This window comes from Salvelinus alpinus, chromosome 16, assembly GCF_045679555.1.
Source record: "Salvelinus alpinus chromosome 16, SLU_Salpinus.1, whole genome shotgun sequence".
Classification (NCBI taxonomy): domain Eukaryota; kingdom Metazoa; phylum Chordata; class Actinopteri; order Salmoniformes; family Salmonidae; genus Salvelinus; species Salvelinus alpinus.
Window position 1 is genome coordinate 47,654,245 of NC_092101.1, and position 20,360 is coordinate 47,674,604.

General features: G+C 40.6%; 1 protein-coding gene across 1 annotated transcript; it reads right to left on the reverse strand.

The window, feature by feature from the left end:
* Positions 1–959: 959 nt before the first annotated feature.
* On the reverse strand, positions 960–15,903 carry tm4sf18 (transmembrane 4 L six family member 18). Its single transcript, XM_071346437.1, has 4 exons — positions 15,513–15,903; positions 13,123–13,194; positions 7,392–7,540; positions 960–2,284 (listed from the first exon to the last, which is right to left on the reverse strand). The coding sequence occupies exons 1-4, from the start codon at positions 15,687–15,689 to the stop codon at positions 2,086–2,088; spliced, it is 597 nt and encodes a 198-aa protein (XP_071202538.1). The 5' UTR covers positions 15,690–15,903; the 3' UTR covers positions 960–2,085.
* Between the last annotated feature and the right edge of the window lie 4,457 nt (positions 15,904–20,360).

Sequence of the window (20,360 nt, forward strand, 5' to 3'; positions counted from 1 at the left end):
GCCAACACAGGAACAAGGATGCACTTTCATGATAGGTTTAGGACCTCATATTGAAGGTTATAGAGACCCCAACTGATATATAGAACAATCTTAACATGATCTTCTTTGGTTTGGATAGAAGCATCATGAAACCTTTAACACAATAAATTAATTTGACTTGGTGAAAAAAAAAATTCTGGACCTTACTTGCTTACAACTTTTTCCCATGTGGCTTCTTCCTTCACAGACGCCATGAAATGAAGACCTCTTCCTAAATATTTGGTCACGTGATTCATTTTGTGTTTCCAAGAAACAATGGTGGCTCAACTTACCCTTTTGGCTCAACTTACCCCACTCTCCCCTACGGGAAATCCAGCATGTCCTCACCATAGGCTACTGAGGGTCAACCAGTAACGTGAGGGGACAACAATGACCTCTCAGTAATCTAAGGTCATGCAACAACAACAAAAAATCCCAATTAGTCAATGACTAACCTCTTCCCCAGGCTAAAATGGGTCTGGCCCAATCTAACTGGTCAATGACAATAACCAAATCTACTTTTTGCTCTTGACCAATGGTTGTAGCCCAGCGTATTCCAAGTGGTGTTAAAATATTGTAGTTCTACATTTGAGCCAGATAGTGGGAGTATAACATCAGAACTATGGAAGTCTATGGAATGATGTGACAGTATGGCCCTATACCAAATCGACCCCTAAACCCTATGCACTTGTCGAGATATGAGAGGATTTGACAAGGTTAGCATATTGTAACAGCTCCACCTTTCCTTCTGATAGGCTAGGTGGAAGTTTCAACATATTGATTAGAAGTTGAGTGAAGGATTTTAGGGGTCGATTTGGGATTACGCCTATGACTTTAATAGCTGTCCATTGGTAAATACTTACTCAAATAGGTATCAAAATATACAACTTTGACAAATATAGCATGTTTACTATAAAACAAAATAGGAATAATCAGAACAATTGAAATGGAAAATACTTATTTATTTAAAGCAGCACAAACGTTATAAAAATATTACAAATGCACTAAATATATAAATTGATTTATCTTAACATCTAGAATCTGTGAGACAATCATTTACAATACACTTAAAATGAAAACATTAATACAAAAGACAAAACTCTCATACATTGACATCATTTCAACAACAACAAATCAATGTGATGATGTTCAATCAACGTGGAAAACTGATTGGATTTGCAAAAAATATTTTTATCCACCAAACTTAAAACATTTTACTGCAGTGGGCTAAATCAAGGTCACAAGGTTGGTGTTTCTTGGTAGTCTTAAACAAATCTACTTTGTATACAAGAGGTGTAAACTCAAAGTATACACCTCAAACACATGGTTAGAGTTTAAATGTATTACATTTTGAGTTTGCATCCCAATACTACACTTTAGATACATCACAGAAGATTAAAATATAACAAAACTGTTTGACAGAGAAACACCTGATTTAAAAAAGAAATAAAAAATTTCATTTTTATTTTATTTTATCCTGTTTATTAATTATGACTTTTTGTTGATTTCATGTAAAATTCACCTTAGTTGACAACTCAACCAAATGTAAATCAAAACTAGATGTTGAACTGACATCTGTGCCCAGTGTGTTAAGACATAATATAAAAAATACAGACATAAAAAAGGCTACTGTTGCGGTCTTTATAATACAAACTTTCATCCGGTGTGTTATAATACAGTGCTTTGTAATGAATACCATAAATTAACTGAACATTCAAACAGGTATCTCTCCCTCATACAGAGATGACGCAGCATTCGCTTGAAAAATCACACTTCCTGATTCCTGACCAATAAGGAGATAATAATGAGTGTCTAGGAAGTAATGTTCCCCCAGCTGGTAATGTACACTCTCCTGTTTTATGTGTCATTTCATGGGTATGCCACTGGATCTTATGTTATATGCATGCGTGTGTATGTATCATGTACACGTGTGTGTGTCACATTTGTGTGTGTGTGTGTGTGTGTGTGTGTGTGTGTGTGTGTGTGTGTGTGTGTGTGTGTGTGTGTGTGTGTGTGTGTGTGTGTGTGTGTGTGTGTGTGTGTGTGTGTGTGTGTGTGTGTGTGTGTTCAGGCGTTGAGGGTATAGTCCTGTTTGTAGCAGCAGGGTCTGCAGACAGCTGTCACCAGTCCGTTGATGACCTGTAGGAAACAGATGATAAACTCCAACCCACTGAGACCCAGCAGGATGGACAGCAGGGTCACGTTCCACTCCACGATGCTGACGGGATTCGAACACTTAGACCACGTGTCCTGCTCAAACAGGTACCTGTGGACAAACACAGGGGGAAAGTTGTAGTATTGTGTATATGTTCTGTAGTATTGTGTATATTGTAGTGTTGTGTATATATTCTGTAGTATTGGGTAATATTGTGTAGTATTGGGTAGTACTGTGTAGTATTGTGTAGTATTGGGTAGTATTGTGTAGTATTGTGTATATTGTTGATATTAAGTTTAGAAGTTGTGAGGTGTTAAGAACAGGCTGTTATTTCATAACTCCGAACCAGTGTTGGAGTAGTAAACTACATGTAGTTAAACATTTAACTCCATTTTGCAGTAACTTGCTGGTAGTTTAACTACATTTAAACCTACAGTAGTTTTCAGTAGTTAAATACTTTTCTGCCATGTAGCATTGTAGCTAACTATTGGCACTACACACTACTTTTTTTTTGCAAAAAGAAAAGACAATACCCACATGAAAAAAATACTATAGTATAATATGGTCGAAATACTATACTATTTACTGTAGTGTTTTTGCAGACTTTACTGTAGCATTTACTGTTGTGTTTTTGTGGACTAAAGTCTGTAGTGACACTACGGTGAATACTGTAGTAGTTACTGTAGTATACTGTAGTATTTAAAGTTAAATATAGTATAAATACTGTAGTAAAAGAAAACTGTAGTATAAACTATAGTCATTAATGTTTTGTTTTTTTGCAGATTGTAGTTTAATGTTGTATTTGCTGAAGTGTTTTTGCAGACATTACTGTAGTATTTACTATAGTGTTTGTGTTTTATTATATTTGAAATAGAAGTCTTTGTCCTTCAGGAAACCTACTGGAGAAATACTAAAAGAGCACATGTTCTACCACCTGCAGGGAGTTAGGACTGGGATCTGAACAGATCGTTCAGAGATCCTGTTATGTTCTACCACCTGCAGGGAGTTAGGACTGGGATCTGAACAGATCGTTCAGAGATCCTGTTATGTTCTACCACCTGCAGGGAGTTAGGACTGGGATCTGAACAGATCGTTCAGAGATCCTGTTATTTTCTACCACCTGCAGGGAGTTAGGACTGGGATCTGAACAGATAGTTCAGAGATCCTGTTATGTTCTACCACCTGCAGGGAGTTAGGACTGGGATCTGAACAGATAGTTCAGAGATCCTGTTATTTTCTACCACCTGCAAGGAGTTAGGACTGGGATCTGAACAGATCGTTCAGAGATCCTGTTATGTTCTACCACCTGCAGGGAGTTAGGACTGGGATCTGAACAGATAGTTCAGAGATCCTGTTATTTTCTACCACCTGCAGGGAGTTAGGACTGGGATCTGAACAGATAGTTCAGAGATCCTGTTATGTTCTACCACCTGCAGGGAGTTAGGACTGGGATCTGAACAGATAGTTCAGAGATCCTGTTATGTTCTACCACCTGCAGGGAGTTAGGACTGGGATCTGAACAGATAGTTCAGAGATCCTGTTATGTTCTACCACCTGCAGGGAGTTAGGACTGGGATCTGAACAGATAGTTCAGAGATCCTGTTATGTTCTACCACCTGCAGGGAGTTAGGACTGGGATCTGAACAGATAGTTCAGAGATCCTGTTATTTTCTACCACCTGCAGGGAGTTAGGACTGGGATCTGAACAGATAGTTCAGAGATCCTGTTATTTTCTATAACCTGCAGGGAGTTAGGACTGGGATCTGAACAGATCGTTCAGAGATCCTGTTATTTTCTATAACCTGTAGGGAGTTAGGACTGGGATCTGAACAGATAGTTCAGAGATCCTGTTATTTTCTATAACCTGTAGGGAGTTAGGACTGGGATCTGAACAGATAGTTCAGAGATCCTGTTATTTTCTATAACCTGCAGGGAGTTAGGACTGGGATCTGAACAGATAGTTCAGAGATCCTGTTATGTTCTACCACCTGCAGGGAGTTAGGACTGGGATCTGAACAGATAGTTCAGAGATCCTGTTATGTTCTACCACCTGCAGGGAGTTAGGACTGGGATCTGAACAGATAGTTCAGAGATCCTGTTATTTTCTACCACCTGCAGGGAGTTAGGACTGGGATCTGAACAGATAGTTCAGAGATCCTGTTATTTTCTACCACCTGCAGGGAGTTAGGACTGGGATCTGAACAGATAGTTCAGAGATCCTGTTATTTTCTACCACCTGCAGGGAGTTAGGACTGGGATCTGAACAGATCGTTCAGAGATCCTGTTATGTTCTACCACCTGCAGGGAGTTAGGACTGGGATCTGAACAGATAGTTCAGAGATCCTGTTATGTTCTACCACCTGCAGGGAGTTAGGACTGGGATCTGAACAGATAGTTCAGAGATCCTGTTATTTTCTATAACCTGTAGGGAACACAATATATGGTCTATACTTGGCATGTAGGTTTTTCACTTATGGTTGCCACAAATTACGATATGTGTTAGGTGAATGGACAGGGTATATGTAAATTAAATACAGTTTTTTGCGGATAATACTGTAGTATTTACTAGAGTACTTTTTTGTGTGGATAGTATTTACTAAAGTGATGTTTTTATTCAATTTTATTTGGAATGGCAAGCCAGACAAAATTAAACATGCCTATTTATATAATGGATATGAATTCGGAGGGCAGAAATGATTTAATATTAATATCATTAGACCTCTCACTAAAGGCTTCAGTCATACAAAACATACGCTTAAATCCGAACTGGTTCTCTAACAGATTAGTAAGAATGGCTCACTCATGTTCAAGAATGGCCTTTTCCCATTTATTCAGATTACAACCTCTCACTTTCGGTTATTTGAAAATGAAATAATCTCCAAAATATTGCTTTTTTTAAAACAAGCCATAGAAAGTTGGTTGCAATTGCATTTTAATCCACCAGAAAAGACCGAACAAATATTACAACAAATATTATGGTTAAACTCGAATATACGAATTGATTGATTAATATACTAATTGATTGTGGGGCGGCAGGTAGCCTAGTGGTTAGAGCGTTGGGCCAGTAACCGAAAGGGTTGCTGGAGCGAATCCCCGAGCTGACAAGTTAAAAATCTGTAGTTCTGCCCCTGAACAAGGCAGTTAACCCACTGTTCCCTGGTAGGCTGTCATTGTAAATAAGAATTTGTTGTTAACTAACTTGCCTAGTTAAATAAAACGTTTTTTAAAACATTATATTTTGGGGGGGGAAATGGATATAATAAATAGGACGGGTGTAGTTATGTCACACATACAGCTATATATATGGAAATGTCTGCTCTATCCAAAATTACAACCAACTAATTGCAGCATTACTGCAAAAATGGAAGAGCAAAGTGGTAGGGGGAGAAAATAAGGAACTTGTCTGTTGACCCTGAATTAAAGACCAAAATTGGTTAAAGAAAAGTGTGATAAATAAAAAAGTATACCAGTTTTATTTAAGGACCAAAAAATTGACAGCTGTGCCGTACAGATTGCAAAATACACTACACAGTGCATTCGGAAAGTATTCAGACCCATTGACTTTTTGTTCCTCATCAATCTACACAAAATATCACATAAAACAAAGCGAAAACAGGTTTTGAAGCATTTTTGCAAATGTATACATTTAAATTAAAAAAATAAAAAACAGAAATACCCGATTTACATAAGTAGGCCATTTGCTACGAGACTCAAAATTGAGGTCAGGTGCATTCTGTTTCCATTGATCATCCTTGAGATGTTTCTGAAACTTGATTGGAGTCCACCTGTGGTGAATTCAATTGATTGGACATGATTTGGAAAGGCAAACACCTGTCTATATAAGGTCTCACAGTTGACAGTGCATGTGAGAGCAAAAACCAAGCCATGAGGTCGAAGGAATTGTCTGTAGAGCTCCAAGACAAGATCGTGTCGAGGCACAGATCTGGGGACGGGTACCAATTTCTGGAGCATTGAAGGTCCCCAAGAACACAGTGGCCTCCATCATTCTTAAATGGAAGAAGTTTGGAATCACCAAGACTTCCTAGAGTTGGCTGCCCGGCCAAACTGAGCAATCGGTGGAGAAGGGCCTTGGTCACTCTGACAGAGCTCCAGAGTTCTTCTGTGGAGATGGAAGAACCTTCCAGAAGAACAACCATCTCTGCAGCACTCCACCAATCAGGCCTTTATGGTAGAGTGGCCAGATGCAAGCCACTCCTCAGTAAAAGGCACATGACAGCCCACTTGGAGTTTGCCAAAAGGTACCTAAAGACTCTCAGGCCATGAGAAACATGATTTTCTGGTCTGGTGAAACCAAGATTGAACTCTTTGGCCTAAATGCCAAGTGAGCAATTTCCAAATGCACTGTATACACAAGTACCAGTACCGAGTCCACAAGTGGACTTAATTCAAGTTGTAGAAACATCTCAAGGATGATCAATGGAAACAGGACGCACCTGAGCTCAATTTCGAGTCTCAAAGCCGAGGGTCTGAATACCTTTGTAAATAAGGTATTTCATACATTTGCAAAAAATGTCTAAACCTGTTTTCGCTTTGTCATTATGGGCTATTGTGTGTAGATTGATGAGGATTTTTTATTCATTTCATCCATTTTATAATAAGGCTGTGACGTAACAAAATGTGGAAAAAGTCAAGGGGTCTGAATACTTTCAAAATGCACTGTAGCCAAGTTATTGTTACTCGCAGACACCCTGGACCCACCCTTATTGGGGGAAAGGTGATACCTAGTCAGTTGTCCAACTGAATTTATTCAACTTAAATGTGTCTTCCGCATTTAACCCAACCCCTCTGAATCAGAGAGGTGCGGGGGGGGGGGGGGGGGGCTGCCTTAATCAACATCCACGTCTTTGGCGCTCGGGGAACTGTGGGTTAACCACCCTGCTCAGGGGCAGAACGACAGGTTTTTACCTTGTCAGCTCGGGGATTCGATCCACACACAACAGAAAAACACAGACATTTGTTTCTAATTCAGAAACTAAACTAAGCTTTAATAGCTAGAATATTTCCAGAATAAATTATTATATATTATTATAAATTATTATATATTATTATAAATTATTATATATTATTGAAAATTATATATTATTATAAATTATTATATATTATTATAAATTATTATATATTATTATAAATTATTATATATTATTGGAAATTATATATTATTATAAATTATTATATACTATTATATATTAGCACTAACCTTCCTCCATCGTTGGCGAAGGGATAGGACCATTCCAGAGCGGTGGCACACTCACACTGAGGTCCCTCCAACATGGCCATGGCAGAGATGACAAAACAGTACCCCGACCCGGCCAACCCAACTAACGCTGCCGTGACTGATCCACACATCTGTAATACACACACACACATCTGTAATACACACACACACATCTGTAAAACACACACACACATCTGTAATACACACACACACATCTATAATACACACACACACATCTGTAATACACACACACACATCTGTAATACACACACACATCTGGAATACACACACACACATCTGGAATACACACACACACATCTGGAATACACACACACACATCTGTAATACACACACACACATCTGGAATACACACACACACATCTGTCCTGGAATACACACACACACATCTGGAATACACACACACACATCTATAATACACACACACACATCTATAATACACACACACACATCTATAATACACACACACACATCTGTAATACACACACACACATCTGGAATACACACACACACATCTATAATACACACAGACACATCTATAACACACACACACATCTGGAATACACACACACACATCTGGAATACACACACACACATCTGGAATACACACACACACATCTGGAATACACACACACACATCTATAATACACACACACACATCTGGAATACACACACACACATCTGGAATACACACACACACATCTATAATACACACACACACATCTATAATACACACACACACATCTATAATACACACACACACATCTGTAATACACACACACACATCTGTAATACACACACACACATCTGTAATACACACACACATCTATAATACACACACACACATCTATAATACACACACACACATCTGTAATACACACACACACATCTATAATACACACACACACATCTATAACACACACACATCTGTAATACACACACACACATCTGGAATACACACACACACATCTATAATACACACACACACATCTATAATACACACACACACATCTGTAATACACACACACACATCTGTAATACACACACACACATCTATAACACACACACACATCTGTAATACACACACACACATCTGTAATACACACACACACATCTGTAATACACACACACATCTATAATACACACACACACATCTATAATACACACACACACATCTGTAATACACACACACACATCTATAATACACACACACACATCTATAATACACACACACACATCTGTAATACACACACACACATCTGTAATACACACACACACATCTGGAATACACACACACACATCTGGAATACACACACACACATCTGGAATACACACACACACATCTGTAATACACACACACACATCTGGAATACACACACACACATCTATAATACACACACACACATCTGGAATACACACACACACATCTGGAATACACACACACACATCTATAATACACACACACACATCTATAATACACACACACACATCTATAATACACACACACACATCTATAATACACACACACACATCTGTAATACACGCACACACATCTGGAATACACACACACACATCTATAATACACACACACACATCTATAACACACACACACATCTGGAATACACACACACACATCTGGAATACACACACACACATCTGTAATACACACACACACATCTGTAATACACACACACACATCTGTAATACACACACACACATCTGGAATACACACACACACATCTATAATACACACACACACATCTGGAATACACACACACACACATCTGGAATACACACACACACATCTATAATACACACACACACATCTATAATACACACACACACATCTATAATACACACACACACATCTGTAATACACACACACACATCTGTAATACACACACACACATCTGTAATACACACACACATCTATAATACACACACACACATCTATAATACACACACACACATCTGTAATACACACACACACACATCTATAATACACACACACACACATCTATAACACACACACATCTGTAATACACACACACACACATCTGGAATACACACACACACATCTATAATACACACACACACATCTATAATACACACACACACATCTGGAATACACACACACACATCTGGAATACACACACACACATCTGTAATACACACACACACATCTATAACACACACACACATCTGGAATACACACACACACATCTGGAATACACACACACATCTATAATACACACACACACATCTATAATACACACACACACATCTATAATACACACACACACATCTATAATACACACACACACATCTGTAATACACACACACACATCTGTAATACACACACACACATCTGTAATACACACACACATCTATAATACACACACACACATCTATAATACACACACACACATCTATAATACACACACACACATCTGTAATACACACACACACATCTATAATACACACACACACATCTATAACACACACACATCTGTAATACACACACACACATCTGGAATACACACACACACATCTATAATACACACACACACATCTGTAATACACACACACACATCTGTAATACACACACACACATCTGTAATACACACACACACATCTATAACACACACACACATCTGGAATACACACACACACATCTGGAATACACACACACACATCTATAACACACACACACATCTGTAATACACACACACACATCTGTAATACACACACACACATCTGTAATACACACACACACATCTGTAATACACACACACACACATCTATAATACACACACACACATCTATAATACACACACACACATCTATAATACACACACACACACATCTATAATACACACACACACACATCTGTAATACACACACACACATCTGTAATACACATATAATACAAATCTACAATACACACAAGCACATATATATAATACACATCTATAATACACACACATATTTATATATATATAATACACATATATAACACATATTTATATATATATAATAAACATATATAATACACATCTATAATACACACATATTTATATATATATAATACACATATATAACACATATTTATATATAATACACATATATAATACACATCTATAATACACATATATAATATACACATATAATATACAAACATAATATACATATATAATAGACATGTATAATACACATCTATAATACACATATATAATACACGTATATAATACACACACACACACATACATAATACACATATATAATACACATCTATAATACACACGTATACTTGTAATATACACATATAAAACACTTATATAATACACATATATATATACACACATATATAATACACATGTATAATAAACATATGTAATACACATCTATAATACATATATATATATATATAATACATTAGTATATACTGTATATACACACACATACACTACCATTCAAAAGTTTGGGGTCACTAAGAAATGTCCTTGTTTTTAAAAGAAAAGCACATTTTTTGTCCATTTAAATAACATCAAATTGATCAGAAATACAGTGTAGACATTGTTAATGTTGTAAATGACTATTGTAGCTGGAAATGGCAGATTTTTTATGGAATATCTACATAGGTGTACAGAGGCCCATTATCAGCAACCATCACTCCTGTGTTCCAATGGCACGTTGTGTTAGCTAATCAAAGTTCATTTTAAAAGGCTAATTGATCATTAGAGAACCCTTTTGGTATTATGTTAGCACAGCTGAAAACTGTTGTCCTGATTAAAGAAGCAATAAAACTGGCCTTCTTTAGGCTGGTTGAGTATCTGGAGCATCGGCATTTGTGGGTTCGATTACAGGCTCAAAATGTCCAGAAACAAAGTCCTTTCTTCTGAAACTCGTCCGTCTATTCTTGTTCTGAGAAATGAAGGCCAAGACTGCCAAGAAACTGAAGATCTCGTACAACGCTGTGTACTACTCCCTTCACAGAACAGCACAAAGTGGCTCTAACCAGAATAGAAAGAGGAGTGGGAGGCCCCGGTGCACAACTGATCAAGAGGACAAGTACATTAGTGTCTAGTTTGAGAAACAGACGCCTCACAAGTCCAACTCGCAGCTTCATTAAATAGTACCTGCAAAACACCAGTCTCAATGTCAACAGTGAAGAGGCGACTCCGGGATGCTGGCCTTCTAGGCAGAGTTGCAAAGAAAAAGCCATATCTCAGACTGGCCAATAAAAAGAAAAGATTAAGATGGGCAAAAGAACACAGATATTGGACAGAGGAAGATTGGAGAAAAGTGTTTTGGACAGACAAATCTAAGTTTGAGGTGTTCGGATCACAAAGAAGAACATTTGTGAGACGCCGAAAAAATGAAAAGATGCTGGAAGAGTGTTTGACGCCATCTGTCAAGCATGGTGGAGGCAATGTGATGGTCTGGTGGTGGTAAAGTGGGAGATTTGTACAGGGTAAAAGGGATCTTGAAGAAGGAAGGCTATCACAAGATAGCAAGATGCAGTAGATGGTATAGAGTACAGTCTATACATATGAGTAATGTAGGGTATGTAAACATAAAGTGGCATAGTTTAAAGGCTATCACTCCATTTTGCAACGCCATGCCATACCCTCTGGACGGCGCCTAATTAGAGCCAGTTTCCTCCTACAACAGGACAATGACCCAAAGCACAGCTCCAAACTATGCAAGAACAATTTAGGGAAGAAGCAGTCAGCTGGTATTCTGTCTATAATGGAGTGGCCAGCACAGTCACCGGATCTCAACCCTATTGAGCTGTTGTGGGAGCAGCTTGACCGTTTGGTAAGTAAGAAGTGCCCATCAAGCCAATCCAACTTGTGGGAGGTGCTTTAGGAAGCATGGGGTGAAATCTCGTCAGGTTACCTCAACAAATTGACAACTAGAAGGCCAAAGGTCCGCAGGGCTGTAATTGCTACAAATGGAGGATTCTTTGACAAAAGCAAAGTTTGAAGGACCCAATTATTATTTCAATTAAAAATCATTATTTATAACCTTGTCAACATCTTGACTATATTTCCTATTCATTTTGCAATTCATTTGATGTATATTTTCATGGAAAACACAGACATTTCTAAGTGACCCCAAACTTTCGAACGGTAGTATATATATAATCTCTCTTTCACACACACACACACACACACACACACACACACACACACACACACACACACACACACACACACACACACACACACACACACACGGTTCAGGCCTGCCTGTTACACCCAGAACAGCTGCATAACAATCCCCATGAGAGGAGTGTGTGGGTGTGTGAGGAGAAATGTTGGCTGTTACAAAACATCTTATACACAGATAAGGTTCAGCTCCTCTTCCCGGATGCTTTGTACTCCCTGATGACGAAGCCTCCTTCTCATATCATTAGTGTACCCCGCTAATAGTGTTACAATGTCCCTATGTATAATTAGCTAAAGCATAGCCTACCTAGGTTTTTGCATTAGCTTTAGCACAAGTGTTAAAATTGACCTTTGTAATATCAGTGATTATATTAATAGGATCACAGCCCCCCCCCAAAAAAAGTGGTGAACAGTTTGATGAAAAAAAGCTTGAAAAAAAGTTTAAAATTCAGGCATGTCACAATGATCTCACACAACACAAGGCCCTATTGACGAGACGTAACCAAAGCATCAGTACTCACCACGAAGCTTTCATTCCAACAGCAGCCTGTACATTTCCCCAGGCTGATGAACACGCCGGCAGGCAGGAACATCTACAGAGAAACACAACAGGGGGGGAAATCTCAGGTTCTTGTGTGATATTTCAGTGCATCAATCCATCATCATCTATAGACAGTATCCTCAAGAGCTCTGTTGTTGTAGCACTGTACTGTACTGAACTGTACTGTAAAACTATCGCTAATCACAACAACAACAAAAAGATGCTCCATAGAACAGGTTCATAAAAACGTGGCTATTCCCCCACTCTACTGTAGGTGTCTGGTCAAATAAAACTCCTAGGGTATGTTGGAGGAAGAGTTGACAACCATTTTCCTTTGTCTCCTATTGTATCTCCACAGTTAGGAAAACAGCTGAGGGAAGGTCAAAACATCCAGGATACAGCCATGTAGCCTCAAACCCACTCTTACAAAAAACAGCCAAAGATCAATTCCTTACACACATGGATTTACTAAAATCAGATTAGCACCTGTCAGATTAATACCTGTGTCAGATTAGCACCCGTGTCAGATTAATACCCGTGTCAGATTAATACTCGTGTCAGATTAGCACCTGTCAGATTAGCACCTGTGTCAGATTAATACCTGTGTCAGATTAATACCCGTGTCAGATTAGCACCTGTCAGATTAATACCTGTGTCAGATTAATACCCGTGTCAGATTAATACCCGTGTCAGATTAGCTCCTGTCAGATTAATACCCGTGTCAGATTAGCACCTGTCAGATTAATACCCGTGTCAGATTAGCACCTGTCAGATTAATACCCGTGTCAGATTAGCACCTGTCAGATTAATACCCGTGTCAGATTAGCACCTGTCAGATTAATACCCGTGTCAGATTAGCACCTGTTTCATATTAGCATGTGTTTTTTTATCAGAAAGGAAATACAAGACCAAAATATAAAACTGTTATAACTTCCCTAAAGTTCTCTTAATTATCTTGATCTTTTATTCTGTCTTTTTTGTTCCCTGAACCGCTTGTTAACCTGACCCCTAAACCGTCAACTCAACAGTACTACAACTGTAGCCGGTGTAGTAACAACAGGATGACATATACTGTAGCCGGTGTAGTAACAACAGGATGACATATACTGTAGCCGGTGTAGTAACAATTGGATGATCTATACTGTAGCCGGTGTAGTAACAACAGGATGACATATACTGTAGCCGGTGTAGTAACAACAGGATGACATATACTGTAGCCGGTGTAGTAACAACAGGATGACATATACTGTAGCCGGTGTAGTAACAACAGGATGACATATACTGTAGCCGGTGTAGTAACAACAGGATGACATATACTGTAGCCGGTGTAGTAACAACAGGATGACATATACTGTAGCCGGTGTAGTAACAACAGGATGACATATACTGTAGCCGGTGTAGTAACAACAGGATGACATATACTGTAGCCGGTGTAGTAACAACAGGATGACATATACTGTAGCCGGTGTAGTAACAACAGGATGATCTATACTGTAGCCGGTGTAGTAACAACAGGATGACATATACTGTAGCCGGTGTAGTAACAACTGGATGATCTATACTGTAGCCGGTGTAGTAACAACAGGATGATCTATACTGTAGCCGGTGTAGTAACAACAGGATGACATATACTGTAGCCGGTGTAGTAACAACTGGATGATCTATACTGTAGCCGGTGTAGTAACAACAGGATGACATATACTGTAGCCGGTGTAGTAACAACAGGATGACATATACTGTAGCCGGTGTAGTAACAACAGGATGACATATACTGTAGCCGGTGTAGTAACAACAGGATGACATATACTGTAGCCGGTGTAGTAACAACTGGATGATCTATACTGTAGCCGGTGTAGTAACAACAGGATGACATATACTGTAGCCGGTGTAGTAACAACAGGATGACATATACTGTAGCCGGTGTAGTAACAACTGGATGATCTATACTGTAGCCGGTGTAGTAACAACAGGATGACATATACTGTAGCCGGTGTAGTAACAACAGGATGACATATACTGTAGCCGGTGTAGTAACAACAGGATGACATATACTGTAGCCGGTGTAGTAACAACAGGATGACATATACTGTAGCCGGTGTAGTAACAACAGGATGATCTATACTGTAGCCGGTGTAGTAACCGGTCCCGTGTGGCTCAGTTGGTAGAGCATGGCGCTTGCAACGCCAGGGTTGTGGGTTCATTCCCCACGGGGGGACCAGGATGAATATGTATGAACTTTCCAAATTGTAAGTCGCTCTGGATAAGAGCGTCAGCTAAATGACTTAAATGTAAATGTAAATGTAACAACAGGATGACATATACTGTAGCCGGTGTAGTAACAACAGGATGATCTATACTGTAGCTACTCACCAACACGCCTCCCCCTCCGATGCCCATCATGAACCAGACCAGCCTGGACAGTTTGTCCTGTTGCACGTATTGGATCTTTAGTTCAGGGAAGAACAGCAGAAGGTTGGCCACAATACAGCACACCGCCAGGGGCAGGAGGGCAAAGCCCAGCGACCGCACAAAACCCGTAGAGCACATCTCCCCTACCACACAGGAGAACGAGGAGGAGAGGAATGGAGAGGAGGAGTGGAGCGGGGATCACCAAGGAGACCAGCGAGTGGAGAGAGGAGTGGAAAAATGCAGAGAGAAGGGTAGAGGATCCGTGAAGAGAGGAATGGAGGGTAAGAATGGAGGGAGAGAGAGAGAGGGGAGGTTGGGGGTCTGTTCACAGCTGTAATCCAGGAAGGAAACTGAATGGTTTCCCTCGTGTGTCTGGGTTTTAACTGAACCCTCCACCTCCTGAGAGTCTGAGGTTGATGACGCAACCAGCTCCATTTTAGGGCGAGGGGCTGAGTGGAACGGACGCCACAGGAAGAGAGAAGGGTGAGAGTCTTGAGCCCTGACCAGTCCCTCAGGGCCGGAAAGCATTCTGTCCGAAAAACTATGAAAAATCCCTTAGGAATTCAGAGAGCGAAGGGGGGGGGAGACAGAGTAAGAAAGAAAGTGACAGAGGGAGAGAAAGAGTATGCATTTTGATGTGATTCCCCATTGACAGCTAGTCTTACTGGGGTCTGACACATGACTAAAAATACATTACAATTGACATATATTTATGGAACCTCCTCCACTACTCCACAATACTCCAGGGGGTGGTAAACTGTGAACGCCCTGACAAAGTTAACCAACAGGTCAACAGACTACCACAAAGAATATGCAGTATGAACAGTAGAGGATTTTGGTTTGTAAAAGCAGATACAATCCCTTTACGTGTTTATTTGAACAGTGGAGCTAAAACAATGGCTGCCCTCCAGGACATCTACAGCACCTGGTGTCAAAGAGAGACCAAGATGATCGTCAAGGACGTCTACCATTCTACAGTGCATTTGGAAAGTATCCAGACCTCTTGACTTTTTCCACATTTTGTTACAGTACAGCCTTATTCTAAAAAATAAAATAAAAATAAAATGTATCCTCACCAATCTACACACAATAGCCCATAATGACAAAGCAAAAACAGTTTTTTTTATATTTATGCAAATGCTTGAAATAAAAAAAACATACCTTATTTACATAAGTATTCAGATCCTTTGCTATGAGACTCAAAATAAGCTCAGGTGCATCCTGTTTCCATTGATCATCCTTGAGATGTTTCTACAATGGGAGAACCTTCCAGAAGGACAACCATCTCGGTAGAACAGCACCAATCAGGCCTTTATGGTAGAGTGACCAGACAAAAGTCACTCCTCAGCCTGCTTAGACTCTCAGACCATGAGAAACAAAATTCTCTGGTCTGATGAAACCAAGATTTAACTTTTTGGCCTGCATGCCAAGCGTCACATCTGGAGGAAAGCTGGCACCATCCCTATTGTGAAGCATGGTGGTGGCAGCATCATGCTGTGAGGATGTTTTTTAGCGTCAGGGACTGGGACACTAGTCAGGATCGAGGGAAAGATGAACGGAGCAAAGTACAGAGAGATCCTTGATGAAAACCTGCTCCAGAGTGCTCAGGACCTCAGACTGGGGCGAAGGTTCACCTTCCAACAGACAACGACCCTAAGTACACAGCCAAGACAACGCAAAAGTGGCAGTGTAGCAACGCTCCCCGTCCAACCTGACAGAACTTGAGAGAATCTGTGGAGAAGAATGGGAGAAACTCACCAAATACTGGTGTGCCAAGCTTGTAGCGTCATACCCAAGAAGACTCGAGGCTGTAATCACTGCCAAAGGTGCTTCAAGAAAGTACTGAGTAAAGGGAAAGGGGGATACCTAGTCAGTTGTTCAACTGAAATGTGTCTTCCGCATTTAACTCTTCTGAATCAGAGAGGTGCGGGGGGGGGGGGGGGGGGCTGCCTTAATCAACATCCACGTCTTCGCCTGCCTTGCTCAGGGCACGGGGAACAGTGGGTTTACTGCCTTGCTCAGGGCACGGGGAACAGTGGGTTTACTGCCTTGCTCAGGGCACGGGGAACAGTGGGTTTACTGCCTTGCTCAGGGGCAGAACGACAGATTTTTACCTTGTCAGCTCGGGGATTCAATCCAGCAACCTTTCGGTTACTAGGCTACCTGCCGCCCCAGGGTCTGAATACTTATGTAAATGTGATATTTCAGTGTTTTATTTTTAATAACACAAATCGATGCACCCGGCACCTACTATCATACCCAGTTCAAAGGCACTTAATTTTTTTGTCTTACCCATTCACCCTCTGAATGGCGCACACACACAATCCATGTCTCTATTGTCTCAAAGCTTAAAAATCCTTCTTTAACGCGTCTCCTCCCCTTCAACTAACAAGTGAACAATAAGGGGAAATAAAATTAGATCTGATTAGATTATTAATTTCTCTCTGTACAGTACTCCAGTATTTTTGATTTGAGATCCAAATGTTTTATATGCCACTTTTTATTTAAGGGTATTTTCATATCTGTTTTACAGTTTAGAAATGAAAGCACTTTATGTATCTAGTCCCCCCCATTTTAAGGTGTCAAGTATTTGGACAAATTTACTCATAGTGTATTAAATTTAGTCAAAAGTGTAGTATTTGGTCCCATTGTCACGTTCCTGACCTTATTTCCTTTGTTTTGTCTTTGTTTAGTTGGTCAGGACGTGAGCTGGATGGGCATTCTATGTTATGTGTTTCTATGTTGGGTTCATTTTCAATTAGCCTGATATGGTTCTCAATCAGGGGCAGGTGTTTTACGTTTCCTCTGATTGAGAACCATATTAAGGTAGGCTGTTCTCACTGTTTGTTTGTGGGTGATTGTTGCCGTGTCTGTGTTTGTGCGCCACGCGGTACTGTTTTCGTTCGTTCACGTCGTTTATTTGTTTTGTATTTTGTCAAGTGTGTTTTTCGTCTTCGTTGCTTTATTAAAAGATATGTATTACGCTGCGTTTTGGTCCGATCCTTGCTCCTCTTCAGACGAGGAGGAAGACGAGCGTTACACCCATATTCTTAGCACGCAATGATTACATCAAGCATGTGACTGGATGTGTTGGATGCATTTGCAGTTTGTTTTGGTTGTGTTTGGGATTATGTTGTGTGGACCATTTCAGTTTGTCTGTGATGTGTACGCTGAGGAACTCAAAACTTTCCACCTTCTCCACAACTGTCCCGTCGATGTGGATAAGGGGGTGCTTCCTCTGCTGTTTCCTGAAGTCCACAATCATCTCCTTTGTTTTGCTGACATTGAGTGAGAGGTTATTTTCCTGACACCACACTCCGAGGGCCCTCACCTCCTCCCTGTAGGCCGTCTCGTCGTTGTTGGAAATCAATCCTACCACTGTAGTGTCGTTTGCAAACTTGATGATTGAGTTGGAGGCGTGCATGGCCACGCAGTCATGGGTGAACAGGGAGTACAGGAGAGGGCTGAGAACGCACCCTTGTGGGGCCCCAGTGTTGAGGATCAGTGGGGTGGTGATGTTGTTTCCTACCCTCACCACCTGGGGGCGGCCCATCCAGGACTGTCTGCACAGGGCGGGGTCGAGACCCAGGGTCTCGAGCTTAATGACGAGTTTGGAGGGTACTATGGTGTTAAATGCTGAGCTGTAGTCGATGAACAGCATTCTTACATAGGTATTCCTTTTGTCCAGATGGGATAGGGCTGTGTGAGTGTGATTGCGATTGTGTCGTCTGTGGACCTATTGGGGCGGTAAGCAAATTGGAGTGGGTCTAGTGTGTCAGGTAGGGTGGAGGTGATATGATCCTTGACTAGTCTCGCAAAGCACTTCATGATGACGGAAGTGAGTGCTACAGGGCAATAGTTGTTTAGCTCAGTTACCTTAGCTTTCTTGGGAACAGGAACAATGGTGGCACTCTTGAAGCATGTGGGAACAGCAGACTGGGATAGGGATTGATTGAATATGTCCGTAAACACACCAGCCAGCTGGTCTGCGCATGCTCTGAGGACGCGGCTAGGGATGCCGTCTGGGCCGGCAGCCTAGCGAGGGTTAACACGTTTAAATGTTTTACTCACATTGGCTGCGGTGAAGGAGAATCCGCAGGTTTTGGTAGCGGGCCTTGTCGGTGGCACTGTATTGTCCTCAAAGCGAGCAAAGAAGTTGTTTAGTTTGCCTGGGAGCAAGACATCTGGGTCCGCGACAGGGCTGGTTTTCTTTTTGTAGTCCGTGATTGACTGTAGACCCTGCCACATACCTCTCGTGTCTGAGCCGTTGAATTGCGACTCTACTTTCTCTCTATTCTGAAGCTCAGCTTGTTTGATTGCCTTGAGGAGGGAATAGCTACACTGTTTGTATTCGGTCATGTTTCCGGTCGCCTTGCCCTGATTAAAAGCAATGGTTCGTGCTTTCAGTTTTGCGCGAATGCTGCCATCAATCCACGGTTTCTGGTTGGGGAAGGTTTCAATAGTCGCCGCGGGTACAAAATCACCGATGCACTTGCTAATAAACTCGCACACCGAATCAGCGTATACATCAATGTTGTTGTCCGACGCTATCCAGAACATATCCCATTCCACGTGATCGAACCAATCTTGAAGCGTGGAATCAGATTGGTCGAACCAGCGTTGAACAGACCTGAGCACGGGCGTTTCCTGTTTTAGTTTCTATCTATAGGCTGGGAGCAACAAAATGGAGTTGTGGTCAGATTTGCCGAAAGGAGGGCGAGGGAGGGCTTTGTATGCTTCGAGGAAGTTAGAGTAACAATGATCCAGAATTTTTTCCAGCCCGGGTCGCGCATTCGATATGCTCATAAA

What these genes read in the sequence shown, in the direction of transcription:
- tm4sf18 (XM_071346437.1), bottom strand. Translation starts at nt 15,689, where the DNA reads ATGTGCTCTACGGGTTTTGTGCGGTCGCTGGGCTTTGCCCTCCTGCCC. An exon ending in TCGGAGGGGGAGGCGTGTTG is followed by an intron (nt 13,195 to 15,512) that starts GTGAGTAGCTAC and finishes GTTTCTCTGTAG; the next exon opens with ATGTTCCTGCCTGCCGGCGT. An exon ending in TTCGCCAACGATGGAGGAAG is followed by an intron (nt 2,285 to 7,391) that starts GTTAGTGCTAAT and finishes GTTTGTCCACAG; the next exon opens with GTACCTGTTTGAGCAGGACA.